General features: G+C 40.8%; 1 protein-coding gene across 1 annotated transcript in view; it reads right to left on the bottom strand.

Moving 5' to 3' along the window:
* Positions 1–5466: 5466 nt before the first annotated feature.
* The window catches only part of CYP2C19 (cytochrome P450 family 2 subfamily C member 19), an 89963-nt gene continuing 67619 nt past the window's right edge, over positions 5467–27810 (bottom strand). The window contains exons 7-9 of the mRNA XM_003825386.8: positions 19342–19529; positions 11145–11286; positions 5467–8498 (exon numbers count right to left, since the gene is read on the bottom strand). Of these exons, the coding sequence (XP_003825434.3) occupies positions 8317–8498; positions 11145–11286; positions 19342–19529 (512 nt within the window). The 3' untranslated portion in view covers positions 5467–8316. The remainder of the gene's footprint in view (positions 8499–11144; positions 11287–19341; positions 19530–27810) is intronic.

The raw sequence follows: 27810 nt of genomic DNA, 5'->3' as shown, positions 1-27810 counted from the left end.
TTCGTTTTCATTGACTTGGAATATCTTTTTCCATCTTTCTGTTTTCAGTCTATGTGCGTCTTTATAGGTGAAATATGTTTCTTTTAAGCCACAGATCAATGGGTCTTTTTTAATCCATTTAGCCACTCTATGAAGTTTGATTGAACAGTTTAGTCCATTTACATTCAATGTTATTATTGATAAGTAAGGACTTAACCCTGCCATATTGTTATTTGCTTTTGTTTGTTTTTTGGTCTTTTCCTCCCTCTTTTTTTTTCCTTGTCTTCCTTTTAATGAAGGTTATTTTCTCTAGCCATATAAGTTAGTTTCTTGCTTTTAACTTTTGTGTCTCCATTGTACTTTTTTTTTTTGAGGTTACCATGGAGCTTGCAAATACTATTTTATAACCCATTATTTTAAGCTGATATCAACTTAATACTGTGTACATTTAAAAAAAGCAAAAAGAGAACTAAAATAAGACCATACACCTTAATTTCATTTCCCCCATATTTAAAATCCTTTTTGGTTGCTTTTGAGATTGTCTTATGGTTGGCTTTATACATTTTATTTATGGGGTACATTCGTGTAAATTTCTTTATGTTTCTTGTACTTAGATCTTGTTGAGTTACTTGGATCTTTTGGCTTATAGTTTTAATCAAATTTGAGGAAAATATAGCCATTATATTTCCCATACTTTTTTTACCCACATTTAAGAGCTATGATTGCATATTTTTAAATTTAATTGAAGTTGTCCCCCCACTTATTTATTCTTTGGTCATTTTATTTCAGTCTTTTTTTCTCTTTGTTTAATTTAAGATCATTTTTTCTCTTATGTTTTCGAATTCACTTATCTCTTTTGTAGTTTCTAATCTGCCCTTAATTATGTTCAGTGTGCTTTTCATTTCAGACCTTGCATTTTTTTTCTCTAGGTTTTCAATCTGTGTTTTTTTAATGTATCCCCTTTTGATGAGTAGTATGGCCAGTCTTCCCTCTGTTTTCTTGAACATACGAAATCTAGACATTCAGTTATAACTATCTTATTTTCCTTGTCATGAATTCAATCATCGTGTAATTTTTAAACCTACTTGTATATATTACTTTTTTTCTCATATCTTCACTTTTGCTTGCATGTCTGATAACTCTCCTTTGGATAAAAACCATTGTGATTTTATGTTAAGGCTGCAGAAAATTCATATGATCTTATAAATATTTTTCTGTATTCTTCTGAAATGTATTTAAGTCATTAGAAACCAGTTTTATCCTTATGAGAGTTGTATTTAAACTTTATTAGAACACACAAGAGCAGCTGTTAGACTGTGGATTTTCCCCCCTTTACTGAGGCAATATGCTTTGAGCACTCTACCTGATATCCAATGAATTAGAGGCTTTTCTCTCTGGAGGATGGTCACAGGAATTATTACTAGCACTGTGTAAGCGCTTGTGTTGTTTCCTGTGCTCTTTTAATTGGGGGGGGGCATTAGTTTTATTTATTTATTTTTTAAATGTTACAAATTTATTTATTTATTTTTATTTTTCCATAAGTTGTCAGGGTACAGGTAGTATACTGCTGAGGGGAATTCAGCCAGAGGTGTTTGGAGGACAGTCCAGCCACTGGCCAGCCCTACTCCAGGGGAAGACCACCTTCCCAACCATCTCCCTTCTAACTCCTCACTCATCTCTATAGGAGCTACCATCACCACACAATAAAACTTTGCATTCATCCTCCAAACCCACATGTGATCTGATTTCTCCAGTAACTAGGGCAAGAACCTGGGATACAGAAAGCCCTCTGACCTTGCGATAAGGCAGAGGGTCTAATTGAGCTGATTAACACAAGCCATCTGCAGACAGCAAAGTTGAAAGAGCACACTGTAACACAACCCGGTTGGGTTTCAGTAGTTACAGACACCCCTAGATGCTGCTGTGGTGCCAGAGCCTAAAAAGCACTTCCCACGGCCTCTGTACCTGCCTGTCAGCATGCTCCCACTTGCGGTTTGAGCAGTGAAGCACCAAGGAAGTGAGCCACACCCCTGTCACACATCCTGAGGGGGATAAGGGAACACACCCATTTCATTATTATTGGGGGACTGTGAAGCTAAGGCTTTCCTACCCAGATCTGGAATAGCATTGAAGAGTAATAGAAAGGAGAATATAGATATCAGGATAGTTTTAGGTGGAGGAAGAGAGACCAAGTCTCTAACAGCCAGAGCCTAGAAGAACTGTACAGATGAGACTCCCCAGAAATAAACCCAGCACACTGTAGAGTTTAGGAGAACAGACTTTGGAATTAGACTTTCTGTTTACTCCAGCTGTGTCACTTATTGGCCTTATGATATTGAACACATTAATAAACATCTCTGTTCCTCCATGACTTTATCTGTTAAATGGAGATGAATTACAATTGTACTAAACTCATTGTATTGTTATAGGAACTAAATTAATTAATGTTTTCATATGATTAAAATAGTGTCTGCCATACAATAAATAATTTATTATTATATGATGATGAAAATCATTTGAAACTACTGCATACTTTTCCATTTTTTAGATCCACAATAGAAAAAAATTGGGGGGATTCCATTCCAAGATGGCCAAAATGGAACAGCTATGGTCTGCAGCTCCCAGCATGATCGATCCAGAAGATGGGTGATTTCTGCATTTCCAACTGAGCTACCTGGTTCATCTCATTGGGACTTGTTGGACAGTGGATGCAGCCCATGGAGGGTGAGCCAAGCAGGGCAGGTCATTGCCTCACCTGGGAAGCACAAGAGGTTGGGGGATTTCCCTTTCCTAGCCAAGGGAAGCCATGACATGGTACCTGGAAATACAGGACACTCCCTCCCAAATACTGCACTTTTCCCATGGTCTTAGCAAACGGCATGCCAGGAGATTATATCCTATGCCTGGCTCAGCAGGACCCACACCCACAAAGCCTTGATCACTGCTAGCTCAGCAGTCTGAGATCGAACTGTGAGGCAGCAGCCTTGCTGGGGGAGGGGTGTCTGCCATTGCTAAGGCTTGAGTAGGTAAACAAAGCAGCTGGGAAAGCTTCAACTGGGTGGAGCCCACTGCAGCTCAGCATGGCCTGCTGTCTCTGTAGTCTCCACCTCTCAGGGCAGGGCATAGCTGAACAAAAAGCAGCAGAAACTTCTGCAGATTTAAACGTCTCTGTCTGACAGCTCTGAAGAGAGCAGTGGTTCTCAAAGAACAGTGTTTGAGGTCTGAGAATGAACAGACTGCTGCCTCAAGTGGGTCCCTGATCCCTATGTAGCCTAACTGGGAGACACTTCCCAGTAGGGGCCGACTGACACCTCATAAAGGTGGGTGCCCCTCGGGATGAAGCTTCCAGAGGAAGGATCAGGCAGCAATATTTGCTGTTCTGCAATATTTGCTGTTCTGCAGCCTCCGCTGGTGATACCCAGGCAAACAGGGTCTGAAGTGGACCTCCAGCAAACTCCAACAGACCTGCAGCTTAGGGACTTGACTGTTAGGAGGAAAACTAACAAACAGAAAGGAATAGCATCAACATCAACAAAAAGGACATCCACACCAAAACCCCATCTGTAGGTCACAAAAATCAAAGAGCAAAGGTAGATAAAACCACAGAGATAAGAGAAACCAGAGCAGAAAAGCTGAAAATTGTAAAAACCAGAGCGCCTCTTCTTCTCCAAAGAATTGCAGCTCCTCGCCAACAATGGAACAAAGCTGGATGGAGAATGACTTTGATGAGCTGACAGAAGTAGACTTCAGAAGGTTGGTAATAACAAACTTCTCCAAGCTAAACAAGGATGCTTGAACCCATGGCAAGGAAGCTAAAGACATTGAAAAAAGATTAGATGAATGGATAACTGGAATAAACAGTATAGAGAAGACCTCAAATGACCTGATGGAGCTGAAAACCATGGCACAAGAACTACCTGATGCATGTACAAGCTTCAATAGCTGATTCGATCAAGTGGAAGAAAGGGTATCAGTGATTGAAGATCAAATGAATGAAATAAAGTGGGAAGAGAGGTTTAGAGGAAAAAAAGAGCAAAAAGGAACGAACAAAGCCTCCAAAAAATATGGAACTATGTGAAAAGACCAAATATATGTTTGATTGGTGTACCTGAAAGGGACGGGGAGAATGGAACCAACTTGGAAAACACTCTTCAGGATATTATCCAGGAGAACTTCCACAACCTAGCAAGGCAGGCCAACATTCAGATGGTGCTAGGAAAACTCCTAGCCATAAGGAGAAAGCTGAAACTGGATCCCTTCCTTACAGCTTATACAAAAATTAATTCAAGATGGATTAAAGACTTAAATGTTAGACCTAAAACTATAAAAACCCAAAAGAAAACCTAGGCAATACCATTCAGGACATAGGCATGGGCAAAAATTGCATGACTAAAACACCAAAAGCAATGGCAACAAAGCCAAAATTGAATAATGGGATCTAATTAAACTAAAGAACTTCTGCACAGCAAAAGAAACTACCATGAGAGTGAACAGGCAACCTATAGAATGGGAGAAAATTTTTGCAATCTACCCATCTGACAAAGGGCTAATATCAAAAATCTACAAATAACTTAAACAAATTTACAAGAAAAAAACAAACAACCTCACCAAAAATTGGGCAAAGGATATTAACAGACACTTCTCAAAAGAAGACATTTATGCAGCCAAAAGACACATGAAAAAATGCTCATCATCACTGGTCATCAGAGAAATGCAAGTCAAAACCACAATGGGATACCATCTCACACCAGTTAGAATGGCGATCATTAATAAGTCAGGAAACAACAGATGCTGGAGAGGATGTCAAGAAATAGGTATGCTTTTACACTGTTGGTGGGAGTGTAAACTAGTTCCACCATTGTGGAAGACAGTGTGGTGATTCCTCAAGGATCTAGAACTAGAAATACCATTTGACCCAGTGATCCATTACTGGGTATATACCCAAAGGATTATAAATCATGCTACTATAAAGACACATGCACACGTATATTTATTGTGGCACTATTCACAATAGCAAAGACTTGGAACCAACCCAAATGTCCATCAATGATAGACTGGATTAAGAAAATGTGGCACATATACATCATGGAATACTGTACAGCCATAAAAAAGGATGAGTGCATGTCCTTTGCAGGGACATGGATGAAGCTGGAAACCATCATTCTGAGCAAACTATTACAAGGACAGAAAAGCAAACATTGCATGTTCTCACTTATAGGTGGGAATTGAACAATGAGAACACTTGGACACAGGGTGAGGAACATCACACCCTGGGGCCCGTCATGGGGTGGGGGATGGGGGAGGGATATCACTAGGAGAAATACCTAATGTAAATGACAAGTTAATGGGTGCAGCAAACCTACATGGCACATGTATACCTAAGTAACAAAACTGCACGTTGTACAAATGTACTCTAGAATTTAAAGTATAATAAAAAAAAAGATCCACCATAATTTATTCACACCCTCCAGTAAAATTTTTGTTTCAAGTCTATTATGAACAATCATAAAATAAGCATTTATATATAGTAAGTAATATATACACTCAATGATATCCATGAATACTCAAGAAGTGAAACTGTTTGAAGGACTGAGGTGTTCATATACATTTCTATGAATATTGTCACATTGGCCTTAAAAGAGAATAAATAAATTCACGTGCTCCTTTATGCTCACATTCATTCATTAATTCATTAAGTAGTCATTCATTCATTAAATATTTATTGAGCCAGTATCTTCTAAACAGTGTTTCAGGTGGCTGGTAGTCATTAGTGAGCCAAATAAAGTTCTCTTCTCATATGAAACATGTATTTTAGGGAAGAAATACAAACAATAAAAATAAATGCAGAGAATTAGCAAAGTTGTTAGCAACTTCTACTTTCCAGTCAGATTGCCCTTGTTCAATTGTTGGCTCTGACACTTAAAAAGCTGTGTGACCTTGAACAAGATGCTTAACAGATCATCAGTGCAATTGTTTGGTTGTTCAAATGGGTATAATAATAGTATGGTAGGCTAAATAATGTCTGGACATGAAGAGATTACACTGGTGGGTTTCATGTAATCACAAGGGTCTTTACATAAGGGAGAGAGAATAAGAGTAGTAGGAGTAGGAGATGTAACAAAAGAAGCAAGTGTTTGCAGTGAAAGAAAAAGGAGTTCATGAGCCAAGGAATGCAGGCAGCCTTTAGGAGCTGAAATAGGCAGGAAAACAGATTATCCACTACAGTCTCCAGGAGGAAACAGACTAGACAACTTTTTTATTTATCTCACCCATGGGTGTTTGTCAACACCTCTACTAACACTACATTAATACATTTTCATTTCCCAATGAAGAATGTTTAAAATGTATAATGTGTAATTTCCATCTGTATCTTTCCATTAATGTAATACCCATTTCCACTTTCTCTTCTATTAACTCTCTGAATTATTTGCCTATGTTTCTATCACCTTAGAGGTTTTGCTGGCATATTACTTGGTAGGAAAATAGCAAGTTTTAATACAAGATGTGTGATATGAGCCCAATATTGTAAATAAACATTTAACCCTATATGTATGTGTGCATAAGTTATACATATATATATTATGTGTGAATGCACATAATGTACACGCACATGCATAGATGTACATGTACATCTGTACCCATATATTATCTTTAAACGTATTCCAAATTGTAAGTAGCTTGTTCTGGGAGATGAGCTGTGAAAAGCATAATCAATTATGTTACTTCTTATTTCTTACATTTCAAGTAGAAGACAGGAAGAGTGGTGAACATAATTTAACATAAGATACTTAGTTTTCTATGCTTTGGAGATGACATGAGGCTAATTATATTAGGACAATAGCATAAAATTATCATCCCACTAATGTTAAAACTAAAACAATATAGGAGAAGCTGAAAAAGATTAAACCCTGGTAATTCTTCTTAGAAATTTTGTTCAGCCAGGTGCAGTGGCTCACGCCTGTAAGCCCAGCAGTTTGGGAGGCTGAGGTGGGTGGATCACTTGAGGTCAGGAGTTCAAGACTAGCCTGGCCCACATAGTGAAACCCTGTCTCTACTAAAAATACAAAAATTAGCCTGTTGTGGTGGTAGGCACCTGTAATCCCAGCCACTTGGGGGACTGAGGCAGGAGAACCACTTGAATCCAGGAGGTGGAGATTGCAGTGAGCCGAGATTGCACCATTGCACTCCAGCCTGGGGAAAAAAAGTGGGACTCCATTTCAAAAAAAAAAGAAAAAAGAAAAGAAATTTTGTTCATGTTTGAAGAGAGAAGCATGACAAAACACATGAGCAGCAATATGAAAGCATATATTTATACTTCATTACTTCATTCTAAGTTGGAAACATGAAGTAATAAAAGTAACCTGATTCTTTATCTAGAGATAAAGTAATGACACTTTAAAGTAACATTAGACCAGGCACAGTGTCTCACTCCTGTAATCCCAGCACTTTGGGAGGCTGAGGCAGGCAGATCAGGAGGTCAGCAGATTGAGATCATCCTGGCTAACATGGTGAAACCCTGTCTGTACTAAAAATACAAAGATTAGCCAGGCATGGTGGCACATGTCTGTAATCCCAGCTACTCAGGAGGCTGAGGCAGGAGAATCTCTTGAACCTGGGAGGCAAAGGTTACAGTGAGCCGAGATTGCACCACTGCACTCCAGCCTGGGAGACAGAGTGAGACATTGTCTCAAAAAAAAAAAAAAAGGAACACCAATGTGGAACATTTAATATCCATTCCTCACAATACCTGATCCTCTGAATATTTCCCTAGAGGTTGGAGCTGCTCCTGGACACAGTTTCTCACTTTCAAATCCAATCCTCATGTAACTCTAAATTTTGGTAATGCTCAGCCAAAATAGCTTCCCTACCATCTTCCCCTTTGTCCTTTCTGTCCTTATCATTTTGAGAACCAGCATGGCCTCCTGGAACTCTATTTTCTTTAATTTGTGACCTGCATTATGCACAAAGGAAGGAAGGTCTAATAACCTGACTCAGCAAATAATAATGTTTTTTGTTTAGAACATGCAGAGAAGAAATGCCTTTGAATTATAATACACAAATCATCTTTCTCTATTTAATAATAATATGTGAATAACTCAACATTAGGCAAGTATCAGCATTATGTGGCAGTCAATGTAACTATTATAGAGTATGGGGAATAGCAGATATATTTGCACAGTGAAACTTTTTTAATGGAGGCTCAATGTTCACTAGATCTTGGGGGAAGGGAAAATGTGAGATGACGGGTCAGAAAAGGCATCACAGATAGTGAAATTTGGACCAGAGGAAAGAGAGCTGCAGGGACAGCACAGGAGCAGCCAGACCATCTGTGCTTCTTCAGACAGGAATGAAGCACAGCTGATAGAAGGGCGGGACAGAAGCCAATCCATTGACAACAGGAGTTGTGTCAAGGTCCTTTGGGTCAATCAGAGATTTCAGGTTAAAGTTCTGTAAAATGAAGGTCAGGAATAAAAACAGCTCCATGCGGGCCAGGCCCTCTCCTACACAAATCCGTTTTCCTGAAAATAACAAACATAGGGAGAAGTTACTCCTCATGTGTAACTGTGAGAGTGACAAACACTGTCTCTATAACTGGCACAGACAGAATATGCAAGAACTGTTCGGTGAATCATAGGAGGGATGAGTAGATAGATGGGTGGTTGGGTGAATGCATGAATGAAAGGATGGATGGGTGGATGGATTAATGGATGAATGGATGGATAGGCAACTGAACAATGAATGGACATGCTTACTCTTCACCTATCTTCAGATCTTATCAAGCACCATGTATTCAACAAATGTTTATTGACTGTCAGCTACATGCCAAGCAATTCATTAAAATCTTTCTTGAGAAACATACATTACCTGTCCAGTGGGTTGAACTGAGAAGGGCTTAGGGAAGGAGGCTCACATTCGGCATTTCCCTTTGTATTTCTGGCTCAGTATGCAGCCAAAGATTTTTTTCCCCCTAAGTATTTTCAGAATCACATGTCTGAACATGTACCCCCTCACTTTAAAACTTTAAATGGCTTCCCTGTCTGTCCTATGGGATAAGATCCAAATAGCTTGACCTGGACCCTCACATTCTGTTTCCAGTCTGATGATCCATATCACATTTTACTCTTCACCTCCCCTACTCTCAACTCTAGGCATAGCCACTTATCATCAGTCTCCAACACACTATGAGGTTTCAAGTTTTATATCATGCTTCTCCTTTTGAACAAGATGAACTTTTCTATTACCACAGTCAGGACATAGGTCAAATTTTATCTCCTTTTTTACCCTCTTTCTCATCTCACTGAGCAAGAAAATGTTCGTTTCTCTGGGATTCCTCAACATCATGTTCATGCTTCCATTGAAAAATGTGCTATGGTCTGAATATTCCTCCCCCCATTTCATATGTTGAAACGTAATCCCCAATGCAACATTACTAAAGTGATGAGGCCTTGTAGGCAGTGAATAAGTCAGGAGGGCTCTGTCCTTGCTAAAATAATAACACCAAGAGATGCAAGGGAGCCATTTCTCCCCTTTTGCTTTTTTTGCACTTCTGCCACATGAGGATACAGAGGGGGCATTATCAGTAAGGAACAGGCCCTCACCAGACAGTGAACTTGCTGACACCTCAATCTTGGAATTCACAGCCTTCAGAACTGTGAGAAATAAATTTCTGTTATTTACCAGTTGCCTAGTCTTGGGTATTTTGATATGGCAGGAGAAACAGACAGCATGTGTCACCTAGAATCATAATTTCTTATTTCTTATTTATTTATTTATTTATTTGTGTGCTGATATGCTTTGTCTCTGTGTCCTTACCCAAATCTCATGTCAAATTCTAATTCCCAGTGTTGGGGGAGATACCTAGTGGAAGGTGATTGCATCATAGGGGATGATTTCTCACTTGCTGTTCTCATGATAGTGACTGAGTTCTCATGAGATCTGGTTGTTTAAAAGTGTGTAGCCTTTCCTCTTTGCTCTCTCTCTCCTGCTCTTCCATGAAAATATATGCTTGCTTCCTCTTTGCCTTCTACCATGACTGCAAGTTTCCTGAGTCCTTCCAGCCATTCTTCCTGTACAGCCTGTGGAACTGTGAGTCAAATAACCTCTTTTCTTCATAAATTACCCAGTCTCAGGTGGTTCTTTATAGCAATGAAAGAATGGACTGATACATGTGCTAAATGTGAATGCTTGAAGGAAGGTTTCTTTTCTTGTTATCTTGGTATCTACAGTGCCACATATAAAGCAGACATCAAAGGTCACAGAAAAAGGAAGGAGATTCTATCACCAGATGCTCAGCACACACATTTCACGTGTGGAGATCAAACATCCAAAAAACATTGCCATGACTAGGGAAAGAGCATGGTGCTCTGCATTACTGCAGAGTATCCTGCTACATTCTTAATGTCCCCCTGATCCCATCCATGGTTATTTGGCAAAGGTTTTAATATCCTTTATTTAGAGCCAATGTCCTGCTCCTGTGGCTCATTATCTCCTTTAATAGCCCTGCCTTCTCTTCTTTTCATCCTCTCTGACTCCTTTGATGTAGCTTAAATGTCTTTACTGCTATTAGTTACTTATGTCTCATTTTGGGTTACAAGAGAACAAGAAGCAGACAGCTTTTCCATCTACCTCCCAACCCACAACAGCCTGTTCTTTTCTATATCACAGCCTCAGTCCTATTGAACTACAATGATCTGTTTACTCTGCTTTCCAAACACAGAAGTGAGCCTCTTAAGACCCTATTCTGTGTTTGAGGATAATTTTGTCCTACAAGCCCAGCCTAGGGGGTGAGGGACACCATGTGGAAGACACTCAGTGAAGTTCTGGAGTGAGATAACTTCCTCATGGCTAGTGAGGAAAATGTAATTAGTTTTATCTTCCAGGAGGAGTTCTTGAGTACCTCAGTGGGGTATCTAGAGGCAGAATTCAACCAACCTATACTTCAGCTTTCTCAGTTTGGAAGAATTGGATTAATTCTCCAAAACCCACTAATCTGGCCCAATAATGAGGATGTATCACAAGCGGAGAAAACACAGGCATTCAGAACAGTGCTCTTGATCATGTACAAAGAGTAACTGTACCACTGCAGAGAAGGCACATGTAAGTTCCAACTGATCAAAAAAGTTATCTTGTACCCTGAAACACAAAGGGAAATAAATTTATATTACCTGCTGAGAAAGGCATGAAGTAGTTACTTTTCTTAAAATTGCCACCTTCATCCAGAAAGTGACGAGGGTCAAACATCTCTGGGTTGGGAAATTCTTTCTTGTCATGTAGCACAGAAGTGAGGGAAGTTAATATGGTTGTGCCCTAGAAACAAGAGACATAGATGAACTGAGCTGTAAAGAAGTCACGAAGGTTTAAGAAACAGTGGTGGGGGTCAGCCCCCCGCCCGGCCAGCCGCCCCGTCCGGGAGGGAGGTGGGGGGGGTCAGCCCCCCGCCCGGCCAGCCGCCCCGTCCGGGAGGGAGGTGGGGGGTCGGCCCCCCGCCCGGCCAGCCGCCCCGTCCGGGAGGGAGGTGGGGGGGTCAGCCCCCCGCCCGGCCAGCCGCCCCGTCCGGGAGGGAGGTGGGGGGATCAGCCCCCCGCCCGGCCAGCCGCCCTGTCTGGGAGATGAGGGGCGCCTCTGCCCGGCCACCCCTACCGGGAAGTGAGGAGCCCCTCTGCCCGGCCAGCCGCCCCCTCCGGGAGGGAGGTGGGGGGGTCAGCCCCCCGCCGGGCCAGCCGCCCCGTCGGGGAAGTGAGGGGCGCCTCTGCCCGGCCGCCCCTACTGGGAGGTGAGGAGCCCCTCTGCCCGGCCAGCCGCCCTGTCCGGGAGGGAGGTGGGGGATCAGCCCCCCGCCCGGCCAGCCGCCCCGTCCGGGAGGGAGGTGGGGGGGGTCAGCCCCCCGCCCGGCCAGCCGCCCCGTCCGGGAGGTGAGGGGCGCTTCTGCCCGGCCGCCCCTACTGGGAAGTGAGGAGCTCCTCTGCCCGGCCACCACCCCATCTGGGAGGTGTACTCAACAGCTCATTGAGAACGGGCCATGAAGACAATGGCGGTTTTGTGGAATAGAAAGGGGGGAAAGGTGGGGAAAAGATTGGGAAATCGGATGGTTGCTGTGTCTGTGTAGAAAGAGGTAGACATGGGAGACTTTTCATTTTGTTCTGTACTAAGAAAAATTCTTCTGCCTTGGGATCCTGTTGATCTGTGACCTTACCCCCAACCCTGTGCTCTCTGAAACATGTGCTGTATCCACTCAGGGTTGAATGGATTAAGGGCGGTGCAAGATGTGCTTTGTTAAACAGATGCTTGAAGGCAGCATGTTCGTTAAGAGTCATCACCACTCCTTAATCTCAAGTACCCAGGGACACAAACACTGCGGAAGGCCACAGGGTCCTCTGCCTAGGAAAACCAGAGAACTTTGTTCACTTGTTTATCTGCTGACCTTCCCTCCACTATTGTCCTGTGACCCTACCAAATCCCCCTCTGCGAGAAACACCCAAGAATGATCAATAAAAAAGAAAAAAAAAAAAAAAAAAAAAAAAAAAAAAGAAACAGTGGTAATCATGCAGTTAAATCTTTTGATGTACAGATGATGAAACACCATTCCAAAGAAGAGCAGTACCATTTCCAGACAGATAGACGAAGTAATAAGAGGCATGAGCTTAGGGCCAGTGACAATAATCTTGCTAAAATGCCCACAATCGGGAATTGAACAATGAGAACACATGGACACAGTAAGGGGAACATCACACTTCGGGGACTGTTGTGGGGTGGGGGGAAGGGGGAGGGATAGCATTAGGAGATATACCTAATGCTAAATGATGAGTTAATGGGTGCAGCACACCAACATGGCACATGTATACATATGTAACAAACCTGCACATTGTGCACATGTACCCTAAAACTTAAAGTATAATGATAATAAAATTTTAAAAAATCCCAAAGTCCCATAGGAGTTCTTGATTCTTTTCTTTTTTTTTTCTCTTTGTACTCTTCTGACCAGCTAATTTAAAATGAACTTGCTTTTGAATTTCCTGTTTCTTCTTCTTAATAAAATCTGCTGATGAAAAAAAAAAACTAACTAACTAAATAAAATGCCCACAATCACATTTGAAGTACTGAGTACTTGCGTACTTGGGTGCAACCTTCTGAATCTGTCCTTTTCATCAAGCTTGGGCTTTAGTGCCTGTCCACTCCTGCTGCTCTATTTCATCACTTCAGTTTCCACAAATCTTATGTGTAGACTATGACTTAAAGGCACAAGACAGGGATGTTCTCTCTCACCACTCCTATTCAACATAGTGTTGGAAGTTCTGGACAGGGCTATCAGGCAGGAGAAGGGAATAAAGGGCATTCAATTAGGAAAAGATGAAGTCAAGTTGTCCCTGTTTGCAGATGACATGATTGTACATCTAGAAAACCCCATCGTCTCAGCCCAAAATCTCCTTAAGCTGATAAGCAACTTCAGCAAAGTCTCAGGATACAAAATCAATGGACAAAAATCACAAGCATTCTTATACACCAATAACAGACAAACAGAGAGCCAAATCATGAGTGAACTTCCATTCACAATTGCTTCAAAGAGAATAAAATACCTAGGAATCCAACTTACAAGGGACGTGAAGGATCTCTTTAAGGAGAACTACAAACCACTGCTCAAGGAAATAAAAGAGGATACAAAAAAATGGAAGAACATTCCATGCTCATGGGTAGGAAGAATCAATATTGTGAAAATGGCCATACTGCCCAAGGTAATTTATAGATTCAATGCCATCCCCATCAAGCTACCAATGACTTTCTTCACAGAATTGGAAAAACTACTTTAAAGTTCATATGGAACCAAAAAGGAGCCTGCATTGCCAAGTCAATCCTAAGCCAAAAGAACAAAGCTGGAGGCATCACACTACCTGACTTCAAACTGTGCTACAAGGCTACAGTAACCAAAACAGCATGGTACTGGTACCAAAACAGAGATGTAGACCAATGGAACAGAACAGAGCCAAAAGAAATAATACCACACATCTACAATGATCTGATCTTTGACAAACCTGACAAAAACAAGAAATGGGGAAAGGATTCCCTATTTAATAAATGGTGCTGGGAAAACTGACTAGCCGTATGTAGAAACCTGAAACTGGATTCCTTCTTTACACCTTATACAAAAATTAATTCAAGATGGATCAAAGACTTAAATGTTAGACCTAAAACCATAAAAACCCTAGAAGAAAACCTAGGCAATACCACTCAGGACATAGGCATGGGCAAGGACTTCATGTCTAAAACACCAAAAGCAATGGCAACAAAAGCCAAAATTGACGAATGGGATCTAATTAAACTAAAGAGCTTCTGTACAGCAAAAGAAACCACCATCAGAGTGAATAGGCAACCTACAGAATGGGAGAAAATTTTTGCAATCTACTCATCTGACGAAGGGCTAATATCCAGAATCTACAATGAACTCAAACAAATTTACAAGAAAAAAACAAACAACCGCTTCAAAAAGTGGGTGAAGGATATGAACAGACACTTCTCAAAAGAAGACATTTATGCAGCCAAAAAACACTTGAAAAAATGCTCATCATCACTGGCCATCAGAAAAATGCAAATCAAAACCACAATGAGATACCATCTCACACCAGTTAGAATGGCAATCATTAAAAAGTCAGGAAACAAAAGGTGCAGGAGAGGATGTGGAGAAATAGGAACACTTTTACACTGTTGGTGGGACTGCAAACTAGTTCAACCATTGTGGAAGTCCGTGTGGCGATTCCTCAGGGGTCTAGAACTAGAAATACCATTTGACCCAGCCATCCCATTACTGGGTATATACCCAAAGGATTATAAATCATGCTGCTATAAAGACACATGCACACGTATGTTTATTGCAGCACTACTCACAATAGCAAAGACTTGGAATCAACCCAAATATCCAACAATGATAGACTGGATTAAGAAAATGTGGCACATATACACCATGGAATACTACACAGCCATAAAAAAGGATGAGTTCATGTCCTTTGTAGGGACATGGATGAAGCTGGAAACCATCATTGTCAGCAAACTATCACAAGGACAAAAAACCAAACACCGCATATTCTCACTCATAGGTGGGAATTGAACAATGAGAACACATGGACACAGGAAGGGGAACATCACACACCAGGGACTGTTTTGGGGTGGGGGAGGGAGGAGGGTTAGCATTAGGGGATATACCTAATGGTAAATGACAAGTTAATGGGTGCAGCACACCGACATGGCACATGTATACATATGTAACTAACCTGCACCTTATGCATATGTACCCTAAAACTTACAGTATAATAATAAAAATAAATAAATAAATAAATAAAAGTTGAAGTCTCTGTTGACATGGGAAATGGCCAGAGTGTCTATTCACAGGGCATTTGTGAATAAACATATGATTGAGCTTCAAACGACGTCTTCTAGGATGGTAACAAGTATAGTCACAAGTATAAAACTATTGAATGTTTGTCATTGCCATGCAGTTTGTTTGTCATCATTTAAAGATATGGGAGAGATATTCATTACAGATTAATCATAGCTTAAAAATACAGAAAGATAGCATTAGGAGATATACCTAATGCTAAATGACGAGTTAATGGGTGCAGCACACCAGCATGGCACATGTATACATATGTAACTAACATGCACATTGTGCACATGTACCCTAAAACTTAAAGTATAAAAATAATAAAATAAATAAATAAATAAATAGATTCTAATAGTTAAAAAAATACAGAAGGAATAATGAAATTAGAAAAAAATCATCTTTTGTAACCATTCAGGTCAAGATCATCAGGCCAGGCAAGGATCATCAATGAAAGATAAAACTATTGGATGTGTGACTTTGGAAACAGGGTGTTCAGTCTTAAAGTGTCATGCCATAGATTTTCATCATTTACACATAAAAGCAGAACTCCTTCAATGGAGAGATCTGGCAGATTCCAACTTATTAGGTCAGGATCTTAGAATAACCAATAATAGCATATGTAACATTATGTGCCTCTGCCTCACCACTGTGATTCAGTGGAATAGTCAAAGTACTATGTAGTTTTCTTGCCAAAGTCATAACTGGAATATAATATCTAGAAAACAATTATACAAAACAAGCCCGAAGAAAATTTAAATGACTAAAGGCCTCAACTCTTCACAGAGATCAACATACTGAAAGGAAACAGAGGAAATGAACTGTTCTTGATTACAGGAGATAAAAATGACAACATACCCAAATTATGTGCCTGTTTCTTGACTGGAGAGTGAATTGAAAGAAAAAAGTAATTAAAATGTTCCTTAAGAATTGGGAAATTTTAAATATAAGCTGTACAGTAAATAATATTATTGTATAAATAACTCCATACTATGAATGCTATTATTATAATGTAGGAGAAAACCATTGTTATTGGGCTACATATACTGAAGTATTGAGGTGTAGATAGCTGGATGGACAGATATCAAAGTAGATATATATACACACTGCCATATGTACATATAGATATATGTGTGTAATGTTATTTATTCTTAAAAATTTTATAATGCAAAGGTGATGAAAAATTCTGCCCACTAAGTTTTCATATAAATAGTCTACAATTTTGTTTTAAAAAATATTCCCTTGAATATTTATAAATAAGTACTATATTAAAATGTTTTTAAGATACCAAAGCAGATTTATTTCAACAAATGTTACTTGAATAAATAGAAATTTATAGACATTGAAGCACGACCATTATTACTCCATACTACAAATAAAAATTAATTTGAAACATGTCATTGATGTAAATATAAGAGCTAAAACAAAAAAATTATGAGAAAGTTAAAAGTCAGTCTTTGGAATCTTGTGCTGACAAATATTCTTTAAATAGGACACAAATCAATCGAGCATCTTTGCAGAAAATTCTACTGGACAGGAAAGTCTTATATTGGGCATCAGTAAACAATACTCTCTGCACAAGTCCATCCTGCCACCTGTTTTTGTATAGTATGTGAGCTAAAAGTATTTACATTGAACAAATGCAAATAAATAATATTTTTGAGACAAAAATTTATGGGAAATTTACATTTGTTTCTATAAAAATTGGAAGATATTCATTTGTACATTGTCTATGACTGCTTTCATGCTACAATAGCAGATGTCAAGGATTGCAACAGAAACATCATGGCCTAAAAAGTCTAAAATGTTTACTATCTGGCCCATTACAGGAACAGTTTGCCAACTCCTCTCTCAGACTATTATCTCCACCTAGATAAGTGGATACAGCCTGTAGCAGAAGAACACATTTGCCTGATTTGTAAAGAGGGTAGAATTGGCCACACAGTGCTGCACTTTTCTATAGGCTGTTCCATGAAGAAGGGATTCAGTGGGTGATTTCCTTGCGCTCTGGGTTCTCAGGGCTCAAAAGACACCAGGCATAGCATGAGCTGCCCTGCTGGTGGGTGAATGAAGAAGCTCATCAGATGCAGCATTCCCCTTCAACAGGTCACCAAAGCTGATGCAGTGGATTGGGAGACTGGCAACTCATCCTGATTCTTCAGTATATTTCTCATTAATTAGTTATAGGAGAAGAAATAAGTTTCATTACTATTACCCTCAGACCCTAATTTTGAGAAGCGAAAGCCTTCTCCTGGTTATCTCCTGTGTTTGTGAAAACAGAGTGCATTGAAGTCTTAACTCTTGCACTAAATCAGTGACCTCAGGGTAAGCCCCATAATCTCTTGGTAAATTAACAATTCTCTCTTCTTCAAAAAGTGACACTAGTAATTGCAACCTTACCAATCTCATTGATTTTTCCCCTTGAAAATATAACTTTAGGTTATATTATTTTTAATTTTACTAATAATATGTCTTGGTTTAAATTGGAAAAGAGCAGGTTTGAGATGGCAACTAGAGTGTCTGGATGAATACAGAAACCATGTGATAGAAGGCAATTGTAAAGCTGCCAAGACAAAAATTGGTCTCAAGATTCCAGAGGTAGGAGAACCTCAGAGAGCTAAGCTAACACTGACAGTCAATTTTCGACTGGGTTCACATTATGTACAATTCTGAATCATGACAACATGTGTTATGTCATTATGACTGCCGATGGGAGAGGAATGAATCTTTCTTTGAAGAATATAAACATCCTCTGAAATTCTGCACTTTCTTACACATAACATCTGGTATTTAACCAAAAGTTATTAGGCATTTCAAAGATACAACTGAGTGATCACAAGAAGAAAAGTGGGGACGGGGAGGCAGTAAAAACAGACTCACATTAGGAAACATTTCTCACTTAGTTTTATAAGGCTGGCCTAATCTTGATATCAAAAATCTTGAAAATTCTGAGAAAGAAAATTACAAACTAAATCCTTGTGAATGTAAACACAGAAGCCCTAAACAATATGAAGAATATAAATTCATCTCTATGTGCATACTTATTTCTATTTATATTTATTTCTATATATATGTGAGGGCAAAATTCCCTAATCTGATAAAGAATTTCTACCAAAATCTACTTCAAGCATCATTTTCAATATTGAAATGTAAAACTTCCACTGCTTCCTGCAGATTAGAAATGAGAAACAAGGATGCCCACTATCAGCAATTCTATTCAACACTCTCCTAGAAATTCTAGCCAATGCAATAATGAATGCAATAAAGAGAAATTAAGCCCACAAGAATTGGAAAGTAAGAAATAAAACAATATTAACACAGATACAGTGTACTGTACACAGAAATTCCAATGAATCTAGAGATAAATTATGAATAGTGATTAGTAAATTTAGCAAAGTTGATAGATTAAGGTCATCAGAATGATAAAAACTAATTATGTTTCAACATACCAAGTACAAAGAAATCAAAAGGCATTTTGTAAGTTTATAACAACAACAAAAATATTAATTATCTAGGAAAAACCAAAGACTTGCAAGCCATGACAACAAAATCACAACATTCCTGGGAAAATAAAGAAAGTGCAAATAAATTGGAAGCATAATTATATTCACAAACAGAAAGACTCAAGGTGTCAAGATGTCAGTTCTTTCCAAATTGACCTATAAATTTAATGTCACCCTGACAGAAATTCTAGCCCAATGTTTTGGGAAATTGAAAAATTAACACCTTCAAAATTTATCTGGAAATATAACCACTTAAGAGTAGCCAGAACAATCTTGAAGAAAGAATAAATCTGAAAAACACACACTGTGAGACACTAAGACCTGTTACAAATCTTTATAGTCCCAAACTGGAAACAACAGAAAGTCCAATTAAACTGCCATACATAGGAGTAATGCACTTCTCTCACCCGGTGATGGTAGAGGGTAAGAATCATACTGTGAATTTCAGGAATAAAAGAACATGGAGTTGCAGTGTAGGAGAAACAAACTTACCTTGGGAATGAGGTAGTTTCTGAATTTAACGTCACAGGTCACTGCATGGGGCAGGCTGGTGGGGAGGAGGTCGATGTATCTCTGGACCTCGTGTACCACAGCATCTGTGTAGGGCATGTGGCCCCTGTCCTGCATGCAGGGGCTCCGGTTTCTGCCAATCACACGTTCAATCTCTTCCTGGACTTTAGCTGACAAGACACAAGTAAGAACTGATGGAAAAGGAGAGAAATGGAACATCTGTTCTAGCAATTCAGGGGTACATGAATCATGATGAAGGTATCCAAACATCATAATAAATTTAAATTATAGTGCTGGAAGTATGTGTAACTTAAAGAGAGGACTGTTACAGATGCACAATGTGTAAGTGTGCCTTAAGCTAGGCATTAAGAAAAATCTGTACACATATATGCAGAGAAAATTATTATCAATAAAGGAAGGCAGGAAGAAATGAAAGAAGGAAGAGAAGCCCACAAAACAACCAGTAAACAAATAACAAAAAGGCAGAAGTAAGTCCTTACTTAATAATAACACTGAATGTAAATGGACTAAAATCTCCAATCAAAAGACAAACTGACTAGATGAAGAAACAAGACCTATTAATCTGTTGCCTAAAAAAAAAAAAAAAAAAACACTTCACTTAAAAAGACACACATAGACTGAAAGTAAAGGAATGGAATGAGACAGTACATTCCAAAGAAAACAAAAAAAAGAGGAAGAGTTATTATATTTAAAGCAGACAAAATAGATTTCAAGACGAAAACTGTAAGAAGAGACAAAGAATATGACAATTGGTGATAAAGCAGTCAGCTTGGCAAGAGGATGGAACAATTTTAAGTATATATGCAACCAAAAATGGAGCACCTAGATATGTAAAAGAAACATAATTAGAACTAGAGAGAGATAGGCCCCAATACAATAATAGCTGGAGACTTCAACAACCCACTTCAGCATTGGACAGGTCATCCAGATAGAAAATCAACAAGGAGACATTGAACTTCATCTGCACTATAGACCAAATGGATCTAATAGATATTTGCAGAATATTTCATCCAACTGCTACAGATACACATTCTTTTCCACAGCACATGGATTGTTATCAAGAATTGACCAGATGTTAGGTCACAGAACAAGTCTTAAAACACTCAAAGAAACTGAAATAATATCAAGCATCTTCTCTGACCACCAAGTAATAAAACTAGCCATCAATAACACAAGGAATTTTGGAAACTACACAAGTAAATGGAAATTAAACAATATGCTCATGAATGGCCAGTGGGTCCATGAAGAGATTAAAAAGGAAATTCAAAAATTTCTTGAAACAAATGATAATGGAAACATAACATACCAAAACCTAGGGGCTACTGCAAAACCAGTACTAAGAGGAAAGTTTATAGCTCTAAGAGCTTACATCAAAAATGGAGAAAATTTTCAAATAAACAATCTAATGATGAATCCTAAAGAATTAGATAAGCAAGAGCAAATGAAAACCAAAGGGCAACCCCCTTTGGGTCCCCTCCCTTTGTATGGGAGCTCTGTTTTCACTCTATTAAATCTTGCAACTGCACTCTTCTGGTCTGTGTTTGTTATGGCTGGAGCTGAGCTTTCACTCGCCATCCACCACTGCTGTTTGCCACCATCACAAACCCGCTGCAGACTTCCATCCCTCCAGATCTGGCAGGGTGTCTGCTGTGCTCCTGATCCAGTGAGGGTCCCATTGCCATTCCCGATAGGGCTAAAAGCTTGCCATTGTTCCTGCATGGCTAAGTGCCTGGGTTTGTCCTAATCAACCTGAACACTAGTTGCCGGGTTCCACGGTTCTCTTCCATGACCCACAGCTTTTAGTAGAGCTATAACACTCACTGCATGGCCCAAGATTCCATTCCTTGGAATCCGTGAGGCCAAGAACCCCAGGTCAGAGAACACGAAGCTTGCCACCATCTTGGAAGTGGCCCACCACCATCTTGGAAGCGGCTCACCACCATCTTGGGAGCTCTGTGAGCAAGGACCCCCCAGTAACATTTTGGTGACAACAAAGGGACATCCAAAGCGGTAATATTGGGCCACTTTCACTAGCTGTTCTGTCCTATCCTTCCTTAGAACTGGAGGAAAATACCAGGCACCTGTCGGCCAGTTAAAAATGATTAGCGTGGCCACCAGACTTAAGACTCAGGTGTGAGGTTATCTGGGGAAGGGCTTTCTAACAACCAACCCTTCTATTGGGAATGTTGGTCTGCCTGGAGCCAGCTTCCACTTCCAATTTTCTTGGGGAAGCTGAGGGCTGACTAGAGGCAGAAAGCTGTTGTCCCGAACTCCTGGCAGTAGCCGGTTGAGATCATGGCGCAGCCAGAAGTCTCTACTCAGCAGTCACCCATGCGTGTGCCCCTACCTTTCCTTCTGACCCATACCTCCTGGGTCCTGACCACGACTTTCTTGAAAGTGTAGCCCCAAAATTCTCCTTACCTCTGAATCTACTTCCTCTGATCCCTGCCTCCTAGGTACTAATGTTTCAGACTTTCATTTCCTCTAGCAAGTTGTAGCTCTAAAGGGATCTAAGGAGTCTCTACGCTGCATCCTTAGGCACCCAGGCTATAACCCAGGGAGTCTTATCCCTGGTATCCCTCCTGATTTAGGTATACAGCTCTTGACATGGGCAGTTACGTGGGACCCATTCCCCACCACACTTGCCAGGGCCCCAAGTTTGTAATGGCTAAGAGAGAGAGACAGAGAGAGAGACAAAGAGGGAGTCAAAGAGAAAAAGAAAGAAAAAGATAGAAATAGTTAAAAAAAAAAAAAAAGTGTGCCCCATTCCTTTAAAAGCCAGGGTAAATTTAAAACCTGTAATTGGTAATTGCCACTTTGTTGTCAGTGTAAATAAAGGCGTATTAAATCCTTAACCCAGTAACCCGTGGATGGGCCAAATGCATTCAGTCGGTAGAAACAACTGCTTAACTAAAAGTAGAAAAGTAACTTTTAGAGGAAACCTCATTGTGAGCACACCTCACCAGTTCAGAGTTATTCTAAGTCAAAAAAAAAAAAAAAAAAAGCAAAAAGGTAGCTCACTAACTCAAAAATCTTAACGTATGGGGCTATAATGTTAGGAAAAGGTAATGTAACTCCAACCTCTGATAATTCCCTTAACCCAGCAGATTTCCTAACAGGGATTTATATCTTAATTACCATACAACAGTCCGACCAGACATAGGAGGAACTCCCTTCAGGACAGGATGATAGATGGTTCCTCCCAGGTGACTGAGGAAAAAACCTCAATGGATATTCAGTAATTGATACAGAGACTCTTGTGGAAGCAGATTTAGAAAAATTGCCTAATAATTGGTCTCCTCAAAAGTGCGAACTCTTTGCACTCAGCCAAGACTTAAAGTACTTACAGAATCAAAAGACTATCTCAATCCTGACTCAAAAGATTCAATACACCCTCTCTGAAACAAATTTGCATAAGAACTGTTGTTTATGCGAATGCATGTTGATGGGGCAGCTGGGTTGTTATGAAATACTCAGGAACCCAGCCCAGCTCTAGGACTCACCCCTGAGTACAAAGGCAATGTTAGGCATGCTGGTAAAGGACCACTAGAACCCAGCAGCCCGGACCCCTTTCTTTGTGGTCAAGAAAGGCAGGAAAAACAGTTGCAGGACTGCTACATCGGTAAGCATAAGTAATCCGATTAGCAGAGGTCCATGGGTGGTTATACAGCCTGGAAAGGAACTCACCTCTGAGTGCAAAGGGAATGTTGGGCACGCTGGTAAAGGACCACTAGAATCCAGCAGCCCGGGCCCCTTTCTTTGTGGTCAAGAGAGGTGGAAAAACAGATGCAGGACTGCTACATCAGTGAGTGTAACTAATCCGATAAGCAGAGGTCCATGGGTGGTTATGCACCCTGGAAAGGAATAAGCATTAGGACCATAGAGGATGCTCTAGGACTAATGCTCATCAGAAAATGACTAGGGGTGCTGGCTTCCCTATGTTCTTTTTTCAGATGGGAAACATTTCCCCCAAGGCAAAAACACCCCTAAGATGTATTCTGGAGAATTAGGACCAATTTGACCCTCTAAGAAAGGGTCAAAGAAAGAAATGACTTACATTTTTCTGCAGTACCGCCTGGCCACGATATCCTCTTCAAGGGGGAGAAACCTGGCCTCCTGAGGGAAGTATAAATTATAACACCATCTTACAGCTAGACCTCTTTTGTAGGAAAAAGGCAAATGGAGTGAAGTGCCATATGTACAACTTTCTTTTCATTAAGAGACAACTCGCAATTATGTAAAAAGTGTGATTTATGCCCTACAGGAAGCCCTCAGTCTACCTCCCTATCCCAGTGTCCCCCTGACTCCTTCCTCAGCTAATAAGGACCCCCCTTCAACACAAACGGTCCAAAAAGAGATAGATAAAGGGGTAAATAATGAACCAAAGAGTGCCAACATTCCCTGATTATGCCCCCTCCAAGCAGAGGGAGGAGGAGAATTCGGCCCAGCCAGAGTGCATGTACCTTTTTCTCTCTCAGACTTAAAGCAAATTAAAATAGACCTAGGTATTTTAGATCAGATAACCCTGATGGCTATATTGATGTTTTATAAGGGTTAGGGCAATCCTTTGATCTGACATGGAGAGATACAATGTTACTGCTAAATCAGACACTAATCCCAAATGAGAGAAGTGCCACCATATCTGCAGCCCAAGAGTTTGGCGATCTCTGGTATCTCAGTCAGGTCAATGATAGGATGACATCAGAGGAAAGAGAATCATTCCCCACAGGCCAGCAGGCAGTTCCCAGTGTAGACCCTCACTGGGACACAGAATCAGAACATGGAGATTGGTGCCACAGACATTTGCTAACTTACGTGCTAGAAGGACTAAGGAAAACTAGGAAGACTATGAATTATTCAATGATGTCCACTATAACACAGGGAAAGGAAGAAAATCCTACTGCCTTTCTGGAGACACTAAGGGAGGCATTGAGGAAGCATACCAGGCAAGTGGACTTTGGAGGCTCTGGAAAAGGGAAAAGTTGGGAAAATCAAATGCCTAATAGGGCTTGCTTCCAGTGCAGTCTACAAGGACACTTTAAAAAAGATGGTCCAAGTAGAAGTAAGCTGCCCCCTCGTCCATGCCCCTTATGTCAAGGGAATCCACTGGAAGGGCCACTGCCCCAGGGGATGAAGGTCCTCTGAGTCAGAAGCCACTAACCAGATGATCCAGCAGCAGGACTGAGGGTGCCTGGGGCAAGCCCCAGCCCATGCCATCACCCTCACAGAGCCCCAGGTATACTTGACCATTGAGGGCCAGGAGGTTAACTGTCTCCTGGACACTGGTGCACCTTCTCAGTCTTACTCTCCTGTCTCGGACAACTGTCCTCCAGATCTGTCACTATCCAAGGGGTCCTAGGACAGCCAGTCACTAGATACTTCTCCCAGTCACTAAGCTGTGACTGAGGAGCTTTACTCTTTTCACATGCTTTTCTAATTATGCCTGAAAGCCCCACTCCCTTCTTAGGGAGAGACATTCTAGCAAAACCAGGGGCCATTATACACCTGAACATAGGAGAAGGAACACCCATTGGTTGTCCCCTGCTTGAGGAAGGAATTAATCCTAAAGTCTAGGCAACAGAAGGACAATATGGATGAGCAAAGAATGCCTGTCCTGTTCAAGTTAAACTAAAGGACTCCACCTCCTTTCCCTACCAAAGGCAGCACCCCCTCAGACCCAAGGCCCAACAAGGACTCCAAAAGATTGTTAAGGACCTAAAAGCCCAAGGCCTAGTAAAACCATGCAATAGCCCCTGCAATACTCCAATTTTAGGAGTACAGAAACCCAATGGACAGTGGAGGTTAGTGAAAGATCTCAGGATTATCAGTGAGGCTGTTGTCCCTCTATACCCAGCTGTACCCAGCCCTTATACTCTGCTTTCCCAAATACCAGAGGAAGCAGAGTGGTTTACAGTCCTGGACCTTAAGGATGACTTTTTCTGCATCCCTGTACATCCTGACTCTCAATTCTTGTTTGCCTTTGAAGATCTTTCAAACCCAACATCTCAAATCACCTGGACTGTTTTACCCCAAGGGTTCAAGGATAGCCCCCATCTATTTGGCCAGGCATTAGCCCAAGACTTGAGTCAATTCTCATACCTGGACACTCTTGTCCTTCAGTACGTGGATGATTTACTTTTAGCTGCCTGTTCAGAAACCTTGTGCCATCAAGCCACCCAAGTGCTCTTAAATTTCCTCACTACCTGTGGCTACAAGATTTCCAAACCAAAGGCTCAGCTCTGCTCACAGCGGGTTAAATACTTAGGGCTAAAATTATCCAAAGGCACCAGGGCCCTCAGTGAGGAACGTATCCAGCTTATTCTGGCTTATCCTCATCCCAAAACCATAAAGCAACTAAGAGGGTTCCTTGGCATAACAGGTTTCTGCTGAATGTGGATTCCCAGGTATGGTGAAATAGACAGACCATTATATACACTAATTAAGGAAACTCAGAAAGTCAATATCCATTTAGTAAGATGGACACCTGAAACAGAAGTGGCTTTCCAGGCCCTAAAGAAGTCTCTAACCCAAGACTCAGTGTTAAGTTTCCCAACAGGGCAAGACTTTTCTTTATATATCACAGAAAAAACAGGAATAGCTCTAGGAGTCCTTACACAGGTCCAAGGGATGAGCTTGCAACCCGTGGCATACCTGAGTAAGGAAACTGATGTAGTGGCAAAGGGTTGGCCTCATGGTTTACAGGTAGTGGCAGCAGTAGCAGGCTTAGTATCTGAAGAAGTTAAAAGAATACAAGGAAGAGATCTTACTGTGTGGACATCCATGATGTGAATGGCATACTCACTGCTAAAGGAGACTTGTGGCTGTCAGACAACCACTTACTTAAATATCAGGCTCTATTACTTGAAGAGCCAGTGCTGCAACTGCACACTTGTGCAACTCTTAACTGAGCCACATTTCTTCCAAATAATAAAGAAAAGATAGAACATAACTGTCAACAAGTAATTGCTCAAACCTACGCCACTCGAGGGGACCTTTTGGAGGTTCCCTTGACTGATCCTGACCTCAACTTGTACACTGATGGAAGTTCCTTTGTAGAAAAAGGACTTCAAAAAGCGAGGTACACAGTGGTCAGTGATAATGGAATACTTGAAAGTAATCTCCTCACACCAGGAACTAGTGCTCAGCTGGCAGAACTAATAGCCTTCACTCGGGCACTAGAATTAGGAAAAGGAAAAAGGGTAAATATATATATACAGATCTAAGTATGCTTACCTAGTCTTCCATGCCCATGCAGCAATATGGAGGGAAAGGAAATTCCTAACTTCCGAGGGAACATCTATCAAACCTCAGGAAGCCGTTAGGAGATTATTATTGGCTGTACAGAAACCTAAAGAGGTGGCAGTCTTACACTGCTGGGGTCATCAGAAAGGAAAGGAAAGGAAAATAGAAGGGAACCGCCAAGCAGATATTGAGGCCAAAAGAGCTGCAAGGCAGAACCCTCCATTAGAAATGCTTATAGAAGGACCCCTAGTATGGGGTAATCCCCTCCGGGAAACCAAGCCCCAATACTCAGCAGGAGAAATAGAATGGGTAACCTCATGAAGACATAGTTTTCTCCCCTCGGGATGGCTAGCCACCAAAAAAGGAAAATTACATTTGCCTGCAGCTAACCAATGGGAATTACTTAAAACCCTTCACCAAACCTTTCACTTAGGTATTGATAGCACCCATCAGATGGCCAAATTATTATTTACTGGACCAGGCCTTTTCAAAACTATCAAGCAGATAGTCAGGGCCTGTGAAGTGTGCCAAAGGCACTGCAGGCCATACATTTCAATCCCTGTATCTTTAACCTCCTTGTTAACTGTGTCTCTTCCAGAATTGAAGCTGTAAAACTACAAATCATTCTTCAAATGGAGCCCCAGATGCAGTCCATGACTAAGATCTACTGCAGACCCTTGGACCAGCCTGCTAGCTCATGCTCCAATGTTAATGACATTGAAGGCACCTCTCCCAAGGAAATCTCAACTGCACCACCCCTACTACACCCCAATTCAGCAGGAAGCAGTTAGAGCAGTCATCGGCCAACCTCCCCAACAGCACTTGGGTTTTCATGTTGAGATGGGGGACTTAGAGACAGGACTAGCTGGATTTCCTAGCTGACTAAGAATCCCTAAGCCTACCTGGGAAGGTGACCACTTCCACCTTTAAACACGGGGCTTGCAACTTAGCTCACACATGACCAATCAGATAGTAAGGAGAGCTCACTAAAATGCTAATTAGGCAACAACAGGAGGTAAAGAAATAGCCAATCATCTGCTACCTGAAAGCACAGTGGGAGGGACAATGATTGGGATATAAACCCAGGCATTTGAGCCAGCAATGGCAACCCCCTTTGGGTCCCCTCCCTTTGTATGGGAGCTCTGTTTCAGCCTATTAAATCTTGCAACAGCAGAAAAAAAAGAAAAA

This window comes from Pan paniscus, chromosome 8, assembly GCF_029289425.2.
Source record: "Pan paniscus chromosome 8, NHGRI_mPanPan1-v2.0_pri, whole genome shotgun sequence".
NCBI lineage: Eukaryota > Metazoa > Chordata > Mammalia > Primates > Hominidae > Pan > Pan paniscus.
This window is presented reverse-complemented; position numbering and strand designations above follow the sequence as displayed.